At 42.0% G+C, this 14,119-nt stretch overlaps 1 protein-coding gene across 5 annotated transcripts in view; it reads right to left on the bottom strand.

Annotated features, from left to right (window-relative positions):
- The window catches only part of TUBGCP2 (tubulin gamma complex component 2), a 64,009-nt gene that overhangs the window by 49,597 nt on the left and 293 nt on the right, over nucleotides 1-14,119 (bottom strand). For 2 of the 5 annotated variants that reach the window (XM_067538644.1, XM_067538670.1), the window contains exons 2-4: nucleotides 9,833-9,990; nucleotides 6,276-6,404; nucleotides 2,572-2,748 (exon numbers count right to left, since the gene is read on the bottom strand). In XM_067538644.1, coding sequence (XP_067394745.1) covers nucleotides 2,572-2,748; nucleotides 6,276-6,404; nucleotides 9,833-9,982 — 456 coding nt within the window. In that variant the 5' untranslated portion in view covers nucleotides 9,983-9,990. Of the gene's footprint in view, nucleotides 1-2,571; nucleotides 2,749-6,275; nucleotides 6,405-9,832; nucleotides 10,552-10,714; nucleotides 10,752-13,915; nucleotides 14,059-14,119 lie in introns of those variants that run through there. The other 3 variants (XM_067538662.1, XM_067538657.1, XM_067538650.1) reach the window with 3 other exon arrangements.

The raw sequence follows: 14,119 nt of genomic DNA on the forward strand, positions 1-14,119 counted from the left end.
ATTGCATGCAATCTGCCTTTCTAAAATTATGGCCAGATGAGGAGGCAGTTCATTGTTTGACTCCCTTCTCCTTCCAACAGTGTGGGCTTCTGAGCCTAACAGTCACAAGGCTATTTCTGAGGACTAGACACTGGCAGGAGTTCTAATGAGAGAACCAAGGACTGAAGTCAGATGCACAGGCCACTAGTGACTCCAATGGGATAGCATATCACACACAGCACAGGGTAAAAGTAATGAATTCACTGGAAGAAGAGTGTGCATTCAAGGTGTAAAGTCACAGCCAGAAACGAACCCTTCATTCTAGGTGGTGGGTGGGAGTTGAGGACAGCTCTTATATTGAAAATCTGTACTCCCAGAACATGTTAATATCACAGAGAGGCTCTGGGGTACAATCTACACCAGTGAGGGGTTCTCATCACTTGCCCTGTAACACTGAGTGCCTTAAAATGCTCTGTTGCTGTAGCTGGAAGCTCCCAGCCAGTATACAAGCATGCTCTGAGTGTCTGTGTAATAAGCTGTGCTGGATCAGAAGCTCTGAACTCCAGCAGTCTGCTTGTTACGCCACAGCCACACTCTGGACTCCACCTGTTTTGGTTACACTTGGCCAAAAGACCCTAGCATCTCTCAGTCCTGAACTTTCCTAAAACTGTGTGCTCTGCAATGTCCAGCACTTTCCTGGACCATTCAGAGGAATAATAAGGTTTGTTTGCTCCTCTAAAGAGACAAAATTCACAACTTATCACTACAACTGGAGTTAACTATCACATCAATTCAAACACAGCACTTGGTTGGCTTAAATTAAAAGTAAAACAAGTTTATTATCAAAAGGAAATAGGATTTTAAGTGAGTTCGGGTATAAAGGACAGAGTCAGAAATGGCTACAAGAAAATAAAAGTGAAAAATGCTTTCTAGAGACCAAATAAAACTACAGTACTGGTTCAAGGTAAGATTTTTACCACTCTACCTGGCTGACCTCCTACTTGGTCAGGATCTGCCACCAAGTTCCTTTGTCTTCTTAGATGAAAGATAACTTGAAGTTCTTTGCCTCTCTCTTTTATAGTACAATGAACCTCTGAAATGGATTCTTCTGAAAGTTACCCCCCAATTAAGTTCATTCACACTGTGAGGAAGGAGACATGGAGTCTCGTGAGGACGGAAGTTCCATGCTGGCTTCTTCCCCTGCTGGTGTTTGCTAAAATACAAATTGATCTGTTCCTGCAATCTCCCTGCTGACGTGATGCTGAGTGGTTATCTCTTCCCCTTGTTAGCTTGATGGTTCCATTTACCTTCCATGTAAATACATTCCTACTGTCTTTTCATGTATTTGGAAGTACCTTCAATGTGTCAGAACCACATTCCTTTGTCTACGGTGGGGTAACTTCAGCCCTGCCTGGCAGACACACTTCAAGAATGTAATTCCCAGTATGTTTGTAATTTTGAAATTGTCCTCTATATATACACTGCAAAATAATATTAATGATCAGTATGTTGTTAGCTTTCCATTGATACCCGTATATAAGAGGTGTCATGTACGTTTATATTCGTGAGAGTTGAGGTATCCTAAACTGGTCAGGCCAGATGAAATTCACTACCAGATACTTGTCAGTTCCTTGCCCTCCTGCACTGGGATTCTGTTGGGGTCATATATGGATCCACAGAATCTGTGCTATGCTGCGGCTTTTAAACAGTCTCTTGGCGCAATCTCTTCAGTATGCCGGACCACCAAAGGGTTTCTCTCTTCCTTCAGAGTAGGCCATGTGGCCTCACTGCCTCTGAGACTGAACATCTAGGCCCCAGCATTCCTGCTTCATGCTGTGAGCTCTGCTCAACAAGTTCAACTAAAATAGACTGCTGGTTAGAGACTTGTACACTCTTGAGGGACTGACGCAGCTCAGCAAGTATTTGCAGTGACACCAAACAGCATTTTCAAAACAGAACAGAATTTACATGTCAGCTGGAATACAGCACTGGAAGTCCTTGAATTAGCATAGAGAAACAAAGGTTAAAACAAAGTCCATTTGGGTCTAGCTAGAGCAATCCACCAGCCAAGCTGTAGTGGATTCCCTCTTAGGCTCTCTCTCTGAAACTCTTTTTCAATCCCAGATGAGAGCAGTCAGATTCTTCCAGAAGTCCACTCTTTATGCCCTTCCAGTGCTCTGTCTCCAGGCAGGGCCATGCTGAGTTCACAATTCCACCTGCCGGAGCTTTGTAGTGTTAGGTGTCAATTGTTCAGTCATTCGGGCTTCCATTGTTCCTCTTGACAATCTGTTGATCTGGTCAATTTCAACCAATTCCTTAATTATCCTATTTACTGCAGACCAGATAGTAAGGTGACACCCATACCATATTCTGTACATGCAGCCCCGCTCTAAGAGAAGACTTATCCCTTTTTCCTCCACAGGGTAGGAATGCAAAGTACAGAAGGAAAGTGAGGCACACACAGGATTCATAACAATATTATAGAAAATTCCCACTCTGCCACAATTACACCACAAGATAATAAAAGGTAATGATTAAAGCCCTACATGTTCAAGGTGGTTTTGTATCTCCAGAGTGTGGAAGAGACATTACCTGCTGTACACTGGAGCTGGTTGTTACACTACCAAGCTGCTTGCGTAACTCCTCAAGCTCCTGCATGGATATCTTGGAAGTGGTTGAGGGAATGGTAAAACTGGTGCTGCCACTTGTTGTGGCATTCACTGCAAGCTCTGCCCTTTCCTTTGCATTCTGCTGCAAATACTGGAGTGTCTATAAATACACAACAACAACAACAACAAAATGAACTTATTCATGAACACTACAGAATAAGGATTGAGACAACAAGACACTCTATCATTTTTTGATATTTCTAGATCAGAGAGACCTTCACCCAAATGGAAATAGTTACTGCACATCTCATCCCTCTTTCAAAAACCCATTGATTCAAGTGTTTTATAAATTGTCTCTGTATAAGATTCTCTTTATAATGTTGCCATAGCATTGAGGGGTAGCATTTGGTATGTATATTACATATCATTATGCAAAAATATCTACTTGTGTGACATTAAGGTCAATATGTTAAACATTCAAAAATCAGAAAATGTAAAAGGTGCAATTCTTTCCTGTCTGTTGTTTTATGGCATACATTTAACAATCAGCAATTAAGATATATATTTTAAAAGAAACTGAAATATAATGAACTGTATATACAATGTGATTCAATTAAATTTAGCAGGAAACTTTTTCATTTTTTTATTTCTGAGCATTAAATGTACAACGTGAATGCTACATTAACGTAAGTTTTTCTACTTTAATTCTCTGCCCCTCCTCCTGCTCCCCCCCTTTTAAGAGGAAATCACAAAGGAAGAAAAAAGCTCCGAAGTGCTGCACTTTACAAGCTCTGTAGATGTGTACAAGGACAAACCAATTTAAAAATCACATTTATATGAATTTTTTCACCTTCTATGGTTATAAATAATCTCACAGACAATTGTAACAGAACAGAGTAGGGAAGTCTCTTTCTGTGTATTTACTTTGTGCATTTGGCAGCTCTTTCTGTATAGTAAGTTTTACAGTTTCCCTGCTGTAGCTAGTTAGAAACAATAAATTAAACTGTGGATTTCTCAAAAAGGAATAAAGAGATCAACATTTTAAAAACAAACAACAAGAAAAAAGAAAATGAAATTCTGAAACCACAGAAATTGTCAGGGGGTATTAGCAGCAGGCAGAGTACCTGTAACTCCTTTTAATCCATTTTTTAAAAAAACTGACATGATTTAAACTACACTTTGTTCCTTTACTTGTTCACACTGCAAATTCTAAGAACACAGGACTTGTAATGTGCAATGAGAAGTGCTTGAAGAGTGGGCTTGAAAAAAACGTAAGACTTGCAGACCAAAACATTCAACACAGAGACACGTCAATGTTTAAAGTTTTTTATGTTTTAGTTTTTCTTCACAGAAAACAAATGTTTTAGGGCAGCGGTTCCCAACCTTTTTGGCTCGAGGGTCACAGATGTCATTGTTAAGTAAGGGGTCTATTAGCCCCTTACTGAAACTTAGTGAGTCTTTTTGGTTGGCAGCTCTTGAGGAAGCAGGACCCTGAAACAGACACAGCCCCCAGGGCCAGTGGGGAGAGGCCAACTCAGGTCAGCCTGATTGACAGGGCGGGCAGGCCAATGAGGGAGCCAGGAGGGCGGAGGCGTCCCATCCTCTGTGTGAGCTGGAGTGCCTGCCTGAGCAGAGAGCAAGGCCAAGCTAAGGACAAAGCAGGCAGCGGCTGGGAGGCAGGAGAAGAGGTACAGGGAGCCGAGGTGACCCACAGCAGCAGAACCAGAGTGGCATCCCAGAGAGCCGAGCTAAGCAGAGCAGAATAGAGCAGGAGCTGGGCCTGGGTGCAGGAGGCCAGAGAAGAAGCCCAGGGAACTGAGCTGACCCACAGCAGCAGAGCCAGAGGGGCATCCCAGAGAGCCGAGCTGAGCAGAGCCGGGCACAGCTGCACTGAGCAGAGCAGGAGCTGGGGCTGGAGCTGTCTGGAGCTTTGGGGGGCGGCGGGCAGCTGGGGAGAGCAAGGGGGACCCTAGGCAGGGCCAAGCACAGGGAGCTGCCACCAGCCCAGAGGCCTAACAGGCCAGACTCGGAGGGGGATTGTGATCCCAACAGGTGGGCTGACGCTGGGGAGAAGGGCTCTGCCCTCTAGAGCCTGGGAGTATGTGGTCACTGCCAGAGCAAGTGTCTGACTCTCTGCGTCCCTGCAGTGCAGCCAGGGCCTGGGGAGGGGGCCCGCGACATATGACACAGACTATGAACCTCCCTTACACCCAGCGATGCTGTGTGTGGTGCCCCCAGGCCAGGGGGCACTGTCGGGTGTTTTCCTTTAACCTTTCTCCTCTTTTCTTATTTGATTTTTGATTGCTGTTTGTTTAATAAATTGTATTGCTTTGAACTAAGTGCAATGATTAGTGGGTCAGGGAAGCGCCCAGTGCAGAGTTAGTACCCCGGGGTGGGGACACCCTAGCCCCTGCTCTAACAGACCACGGCAAGATTGGCGGTTGAGCCCCAGGAATCCTGGGCCCAGCCTTGTCAGGGTTACAGGGACCCCACCATACAGGAGAGTGGAAAGGGAGTCGTAGAGGTCAGGTGGGCCCCTGGGTAAAGAGAGTGGGAGCAAGGACTCAGATCCTTTTGCTAGCCAACTCCACCGGGGTAGTGTATGAGTCAGGAAAGCTCCCCACAATAGCGGGCCCATTCCCCCTCTTACAGTTACAACTCTGAAGGGCCACCAGTCTCCATTGCAGCAGTTTATCTCCACAGGAAACAAACAGTGGAAGTCTTGAATGTCAGAATTCTCAAAAGTCATTTCTGATTTTGGGTACCCATCTTTGAGACACTTGGAACTGGATTTACTGAAGCTTTAAGCATCCATAAGTGCATCTGAAATCAATGGGACCTGCAGATGCTCAGCACCTCTTAAAATCAGGGCCGACACATGTCAAGCAGGCCATCTAAAAATGGTGACACTGAAAATAAGAAGACATTTTTGAAAATTTTCAGCCATTAAGTTTACTTTGTTGAAGGTTTCCAGATAAGTTTTAAAGTCTGTAAGCACAAAAAAAAGTTTCTGCATTCAAAAATCTATCTGTAGATCAAGTTTTGTACACTGAGTATTTTCTCCAAAGATATTAGTTCAGATTCTAACTAAGGCCCCCAAATCCTGCAATATGATCTGTATGCTTACAACCACATGGAATGGAAATGAAATCAATGGGGCTCTGCATGCGCACAGGGTTAGCCTCTGCAGAACAGATTGCAGGATTGGGCCCTTAGCAGTGTAGTGATGAGCGCCAGAGAAGACCTGTTCTGGTGAAGTGTCCAATTTTTAAATGCTTAGAACTCTGTTATTTTTCCAATTTTATATATATTATGCAAAAAGACATCTTAACATTTTCTCAACGTGTAAAATGTATTTTACCCTTATATAATTCAAAATAGCTTGAATGGGTTTTTCTCAAAGTCAAAATTAAAATTCATGTCTAGGCCCAAAAGAAAACTTTCTGAGAAATTCATGAATAACCAAAAACAGAAGGTTAGATAAGAGTATGTGAGGGCATTCATTCTAACTATTGTAATCTTAAATAGTGCATTCATTACCAAATGAATTGAGACTCGTTTGTGTATTTTGGTTCAGATATGTTTATCTGAACAGCTTTTTAATAGTGTGCTATAATCAAAAATCATTGTTGCTATTTATAAATATTTTGCATCAGACCGACAGAAATGAAAACACAAATGTGCTACCTCTTTGTCTTCTGTGAGCTTTGACAGTAGATACACCAAAGGATCTAGATTTCTTGTATTTTTGGATTTCAACTCATCATACTTCTTTAAAAAATCTTCCGGAGTTCGAGAAAATTCCGCTATTTTAACCTGTAAAACATCATATATTAAGAATACAAATTAAGTATTTAAACATAAATGTTGGCATTTTAGGAGAAAGCTTCAAACACATTTTAGAAAAATAAAAAAAAATGTTAGATCTTGGCTATGGTGTTTGTAAAATAGGGCTACCTTTGCATACCCAACTTTACAAAGAGCTACAGAGGTGCTATGCAAAAACAAGAATGTAATCATATAACTAAAGACTGTACCATAATGCATATGCACAAATGGCCAGGATTAAGCTCATATGTATAAGATACAACTCTGAGTTTACATCCTACGCACTACTGTAATAATGTTTATACAAGGTATGCCTTGGGAGGTATCATTTAAAAACTCATAACTTGCTGATCAATAATGTCATGGCAAAATGCACATAGCAACATTATATGTAAAGTTATAAACATAAGCTAAAATCATGACTGAAGTATGTTTCCCAAATAAGTATGGGAAGTGGCTAAACTACCTCCTCAGAGACAAAGGGCAAACTGATGCTTCAGCCAGGTGTCAACAAAACTGATGGACCTGCTAGGTGACCATTCTTTGGCAAGGAAGAGGGCAGGGACAAAACTCTGTATTTTAGCAAAGAAACAGCATGGCGTTTCCTTTCTTCACTAGACTGCCTGTCGCCTTGCTCCCAGCTGGAAATGTTTCTCAAAGGGGAGAGAGGACTACATAAAGAAGGGGCAGACCCCATAAGACACTTTCCTCTTTCTCTGTCTCTTTTTGGCATTGCACCTAAGAAGACAAAGGAAAACAGCCACTGAACTTGGAGAAGGGGAAGAGTGGAGGAGGGGGTAAGAAAGAGTCCTGACCTGAGACTTTGGTCGGTAATGTAATGGAGGATGTGGTAAGAAACTTTGCTTGAATCTAATACTTTAAGTTAGGCACTACTAAATGTTTTATCTTTATTTTTCTTGTATCCATTTCTAACTTTTATGCCTCTATTTGTACTCACTTAAAATCTCTTTCTTTGTAGTTAATACATTAGTTTTACTGTTTTATCTAATCCAGTATGTTTAAACTGAAGTGTCTGAGTACTCTAAGATAATAAAGCGGCATATTATTCCCTTAAAGAAATAACGGACAATATATTTGTCCTAGCCAGGTGAGGGCTGGACAGTACAGAACATTTTTTTCTGGGGGAAGATCCTGGACTGGGGGCATGCTGAGGTATAACCAAGGCTGATGAGAGCCAGGGTATAGCTGGCTGGCTGCACTTACACATAGAGAATCAAGGTGTGGCTTGCATGCTGGAAGGCTGTTTGTGCACGGTCCAGGTGGGAGTTATGACAGCAAGGCACTGTAAGGCACCCAAGGTTGCAGGGCAGGGGTGACACAGCTCCCCACTAGTCTGGATTGTGTCCTGATTATATCACAATGTGTTCCCTTAATTCTAGCATTTCCTAATTTCTAAATTATTCTCCTTTCACTCTTCATACTGTTCTTTTAACTGCATGGAATTACCAGGATCTTTAAAAAAAAAAAAAAAAAAAAAAAAGAGAGAAAATAAAGATATATAGTCATCTGCAACTACCTGCTAGTCAGAAGTAGAATACAGTTCTCTTACTGACCCTGAGAGAAGAATATGGTCCATTTGTTAAAGCAATACACTTTAAGTTTGGATTCTACTTGTTTATTTAATGTTGTTTATATTTACACAATTCTCATTCATCTATGGGTCTAAAAGTTCTTTGCAAAGGTAAGTATGCAGGAATAGCTTCACTGTACAGACACCATGGCCAAGATTTGACATAGACACATTCTGAAAAACAGTGTGGCTAAATGAATGAGTTAAGAGATCTGGGTTCTGTTCCAGGTTCTTTCAGAGATGGCTTTGTAAAAATTCTAGACCCCAGATACACTGTCTGTAAAATAGGAAGGGAATGATTACTGCTGAGAGCATGGGTGACAAGTAGGAGGTCGTGCTCAACAATATGGTATGGGAATTATATAGAACTATTAATGATTGTAAGTGGAAGAAGTGAGGCAAAAAAGGAAGACTCCTGATCTTCCATTAGGCTAAATGCTACTCTGTTGGGGGGTAAGGTGGAGAAAAGCAGCAATAGCAGCAACTCTGTACTCCTACTCAAGATTCCCGTTTATGGATCCAAAGGTAGCATTAGCCCTTTTGGCCACAACATTGTACTGGGAGCTGATGTTCAGCTAATTATCCACCACCAACCCCAAGTTTTTTTTCAAGAGTCACTGCTTCCCAGGATAGAGTCTCCAGGATAGAGTCAGTGTGAGTCAGGATAGAGTCAGTGTGGCCTTTATTTTTTGTTGCTAGATATATACATTTACATTTATCATTATTAAATAGCATATTATTTGCTTGTGCCCAGTTAACCAAAAAATCCAGATTGCTCTGTATCAGTGACCTATCCTCTTCATTATATACCAGTACCTCAATTTGTGTATCATCTGCAAACTTTATCAGTGATGAGTTTATTTTTTCTTCCAGGACATGGATAAAAATGTTAAATAACATAGGACCATGAATGCATAAGCCCACACGAGACACACCTTTGCTCGATAACGATTCTCTGTTTACAGTTATGTTTTGAGACCTGTCACCTAGCCAGTTTTTAATCCTTTTATTATATGCCGTGTTAATTTTGTATCTTTCTAGTTATTTCTAGTTATTTAATTAAATGTCAAACAAGTACCAAATCAAATGTCTAAGTAAATTACATTTACAAAACTATTTTTCATTTTCCAAAATCTCAACCCTTTTGGTTGAAATAAAAAAACCCCAACCTGAGGCAGATGCCAAGCATAGACTTTTTTACATTAATCTTTTCCCCCCTCATTTTATTAGAATTTCTGAACGCAGAGACCCTAACCCCCTTCACGGAAATACAATCTGACTCATTAATGCTGCAGTTTCTGATCAGACTACCCTTCCTCCCCAATGCAGCCTGACCTCAGTACCATTTTTTAGCAAGTCCTCATACCAGCAGCCTGACTTACCTCCTCTAGAGCATCCAATTCCTGGGTCAGCATACTGACCTATGCTCTACTCTCAAGCAATTGTCAAGCTATTAGGCCTGATGCTTCCTCTCCATGCTGCCCCTTTAGAAATGTAGATGATAGCTCTGAGTCACTTAGATGGCATACCTAACATCTCAGCGCTTATTAGGAATGTGGAGGAGGGTGGCTCAGGTTGTCCAGGAACTTCTGAGGGTTAGTATGGTGAGTTTAGACTGCAGAGCAGGGGAAGGACATTCCTTGTCCTTCTAGAAACTCAAGAGCTCTCCTTTGCTCTAAGTTTCTCTCTTTAGACTTGATTCTGCTATCACTAGAGTCCTGGAATATCTGTCAATAATTCCAGGGGATCCCCACAATCCAATTAAGACAAAATGTATTTCAACCATCATTGCAGCCTAGCAGTGAGTAAATCCAAACTAACTCACCTTAGCACTGTGTGCAGAGACAGTTGTGGTAACATAAGGCGTTCGGTTCTTTTGCAGGAGATCTATGTACACTTCAGCTCCTTCCCCTCCATGAACACGCAGCAGGCTTAACAGCTCATTGACATCATGGTGAATGCGGAATTCACTCATGCTTCCTCCTAGGGTTACAGATTTCACAACACACTAAATGCAAAACACAACAGATGATCCTTACCGCTAAAACTCAAAGCTAATCAAAAAGGGCAAAAAATTCCAAACTGCTTTGGCCTAAGAGCCCAAGTCTCATTTTCAAAAGTGACTTTGGCACTTCACAGTTTAAGTCTCATTGAAAGTCAACATAATTTAGGCTCTTCAGTATCTAAATCATTTTTTAAATTGGGACTTAATGCTTGTTTACACATGGGCCATGGTTACACTAAAGAGCTTACAGCATCTCTGATAGTGCAGAGGCTCTAAGCTGACAGGAGAGAGCTCTCTCGTCAGCTTAATTACTCCAGCCCCCACGAGTGGCGGTAGCTGTCAAGAGATGCGCTCCCACTGCCATAGTGGTGTCCAAACTGGTGCTAGGTCAGTGTAACATGTCGCTCAGCGGGGCGGTTTATTCACACCCAGAATGACATAAATTTTAGTGACTTAAACTGTAGTGTGTACATAGCCATGGAATTATTTAGGAATAACTTTGCCTGCATAACTCCATTTGTGGATACTTTTATTCTGGAAAAGAGTGCTTTATTCCTCTTTAGTTCAACCCACTTTCAAAGTGTATTAAACTAAATAGGAACAAGGCACATTTATTCTTGAATAAGTGGGTCCACACTTAGCTGTCCCTGAACAGTCCATGTATAAACAAGCCCTTAGGTTCCTAAGCCACATAAATTTTACCCCACAGCTTTGTAGTATGTAGAGTACAGGCTCTCCTCGGCAGAGGTTAAGTTTGAAGGTGCTGCTGCAGACGTCTGAAGGCTGGATTAATCTCACACTGGCACCAAAATAACAAAATTCTTTGTAATTCACACCTTGTTATTTTTATGCAAGTATGGGTTTGGTCACTCATTTCGGAATAAGTGTCCATACACATACTTGCACCAAAATCACAAAAGATATGAGTTAAAACTGACTTAGGTCTTGTCTACCCAGAGGAAACTGACTAGGATAGCTATTTCAGAATAATTATTCCAGTATAATTCAGCTATTCTGGAATAACTTCCCCATGTGGACACTGTTTTAGAATAGTTACTTTTCTTTCAGAACAGTGCATCCATGTAGACCATGAAATTTCAGCTAGGCTGGGCCTATTTATAAAATTAAGCTACCAAATATTAATAAATTGCATATTGCAGAGTATGTGAAATGGTGGCTGGAGTCCTTTTCGAAAAGGGGTGGTTGTTTCTCATTGCAACACACCCATGCTGTCTTTCCATTCTCAAAGTATGTCTGGTATTTCATTAAGGTAACTGCTTATTAATTGCCTCTCTTGTCTGGATCATCTTCCCTAAGGAACTTATCCTCTGGGAGTAACTTATCTATGCAGTAAACAGAAATGTGTTAAATGCAGGGCGTGCTAGACCTCCATGGATCCAGATCTCTCAAAATATCTTATGATCAAAGCCCATGGCTGGATGCCACCCCAAGTATTGCTCAATTTAATCACAAACAACCCCAAAGCCCCTTTGTTTGAACGGTGGAACACTGAAACTAAACAACAAATCTAGGTGGATAGCACCTTTTAACTAAGTAAAACACATGGGTCTCTCCCTCTTGTATTGTTTTCGGGAATTCCTGTGTTTATTCATGTAAATTACCAAAATGCTTTGAAAAACATTGATTTTAAGAATATAAAAGAGAAGCAATGGAAATAAGCAAGGCAAGCAAGCTTCAAGAGTGAAGAGACACTCTGGACAAGACACTGACAAGACCCGCCATTTTGCCCAGCTGTTTTCTGAGACCAGGGATCCAAGCTCTCTTGGGAAGCTGCTAAGAAACCATCACTGCCTCTTGCCTTCATTGGTGAGGATAATTGCTTTTGCAGCTAAAATATACTGGATTTTTGGTTTGGGGGCTCATTATATATGTTTATAAGTATAGTAATTAAAGCCTTTCTGTCATTATCGAATGAGAGTTGTGTCAATTCCTGAGCACACTAATAGCAGATCCCAGTCTGTGAGTTAACAATCCATGCAGGGGAGTTATTGCAGAATAGTGATAGTGGAATTGTCATTCTGAAATAGTTATAGTAGCCAATTTCCACATGCAGATAAGCTATAAGTGATTTCAGCGCAAAACTGTGTGGCAGCCAAGTTTGAGAAAGAAAAATATTTCTTTTCCCTCTCAGTTTTTGCCTCCTTCATCTTTTCATCTTATGACCAGATCTATAAACTCCCCATTAGTTACACTGACTCAACTATATATACTTGGTGAGACCCACTGATGCCCACTTAAGGGGGAGGAGGCTTCTTAGAGGTTAAAAGGCAGGAAGGCAGCTGACCATCAGTTTACACTAGCAAATCTGCATGTCAAATAGGAAACATCTCGACCAAAGGCACAAAACTGAAAAGTCCCATTTGCAGGAGAAAAGCAGAAAAACTGTATTTAAATAATAGAAAAATACTGAACAGCTGAATACTGGCAACAAGATACAAAGGTGATGGGTATGCTATAGAAACCTAGATTAGATTACAAAGAGCAAAAAGTTCTAAAATCTGTAGGGTCTCTCCCTAAACCAGTATTCTGCTCTACATATATGCATGAATCGCACAGCAAGGCCTTCTCTAGACTAGGATTAGGAAACTGTTAGCTAACACATGCTAATAACCCAAACACCTTCCAAATCCTAGTCTAGAAAAGCCCTGGGAGAAAAGAATATCACAGCAGATCTTCTCATCTTTACAGACTCCAAGGGAAAAATGTGTCCAGTTTCTGCTTATTACAATTCCATGCATTTTCTTGCCATATCAAATAGACTAACTAATGGGAATAGCTGAATCCTCACATAGTTCTGAATTTAGCATCGTTTTTCAGTATATTTAGCTAATCTCACATGGAATGTCATTCAAAACCAGATTTAAGAAAGCAACATACTAACAGTAAATCTGTGGGAAAAGAAGACTGAGTGGAACCTGGTGGCTTATTTCACAATAGGGTTTGAACTGTAAAGGAAACAAATATATCTGGAGTTTTAGCAAGGAGGTAACAGTGGCTAATTTTGACTTATGGTTAGTAGATATCCTTACATACCAACATAAATTAGATCTAGTACAGAGCTAGGCAAGGAGAAGATGAAAGGAGCAGAGAGAGAGAGAGTCTGCATAAAAACAAAAGATGCTACATCAGCTAATAATTTTAAAAGATCCAAACCAAATCCAACCAGAGAATGAACTCTTGGAATAATGGGACCAAAAGTACTGCCGGCATTAATTCAGATTAAGGTCACATGATGCAATAATGAACAGTGGCCTGGTGGGAAAGACATTCCCAGACAATTAGAGCTAATTTTTATTCTGGCAGATAGTAGAGTGGGGCTCCTCCATAACCAAGAGTAGTGACACAACCAAAATGCAATAGCCAGGGGCTATATGCAAACTGAGAATGGAGCCTCTCTCTACTAGGTTAGCCCAGTGTCTGAACCTGTAAAGAAAACTCTGCAAAAACTTATCTTGAAAAAAGCCTTTCTGCACTGACACGATTGACATTCATCCGCCCAACTGCCGCACAACAATAAGGTACTTTAATAAACAAAGCAAAGACTAACAAACACCCAGAGCAGGCGGGTTTCACCCCAAAAGGGAGACGTGCCAGGGGACCCACGGAGACACCGAGGCGTGGTATTGCTATTGGTGTCAGCGGGGAGGCGATCAGTCAGCATCGCCCCAGAGCCAGCTTCCCCTGCCCGTCGCCCTGTCACTACGGGAACAGCTGACGGAGGCCCGCGGTTGCTTTGGGGCCCCGCCCGAGATCCAGGTTCACGGTTACTTTCTGGCGCCGAGCCGGCGGACGGACGGACCGACCGACAATCGCCCCGGAGGGCCGCGAAGGTGACAGGGCCGAGCCAGCTCGAGCCTCCAGCCCCGCTATCTTTCTCCGTACCTCGGGCTGGGGCTGAGCAGCTCCCGCCACCAGACGTTGGGGGGGAGGAGGAGAGACGGCGAACGCGGCTGCGGAGCCGAGCAGACCCCACGGCCAATAACGGGCGTGTAGGCAGGCACTAGGCCGCGCTCCTGGGCGCGCGCACCCAGTACGGAAGGATGGATGGGGGAGGGGCCGAGGGGGCTATTCTGGAATTCACACAAC

This window comes from Emydura macquarii, unplaced genomic scaffold (genome assembly GCF_026122565.2).
Source record: "Emydura macquarii macquarii isolate MOO-44397 ecotype Brisbane River unplaced genomic scaffold, CSIRO-AGI_Emac_v2 contig_67, whole genome shotgun sequence".
Lineage (NCBI taxonomy): Eukaryota > Metazoa > Chordata > Testudines > Chelidae > Emydura > Emydura macquarii.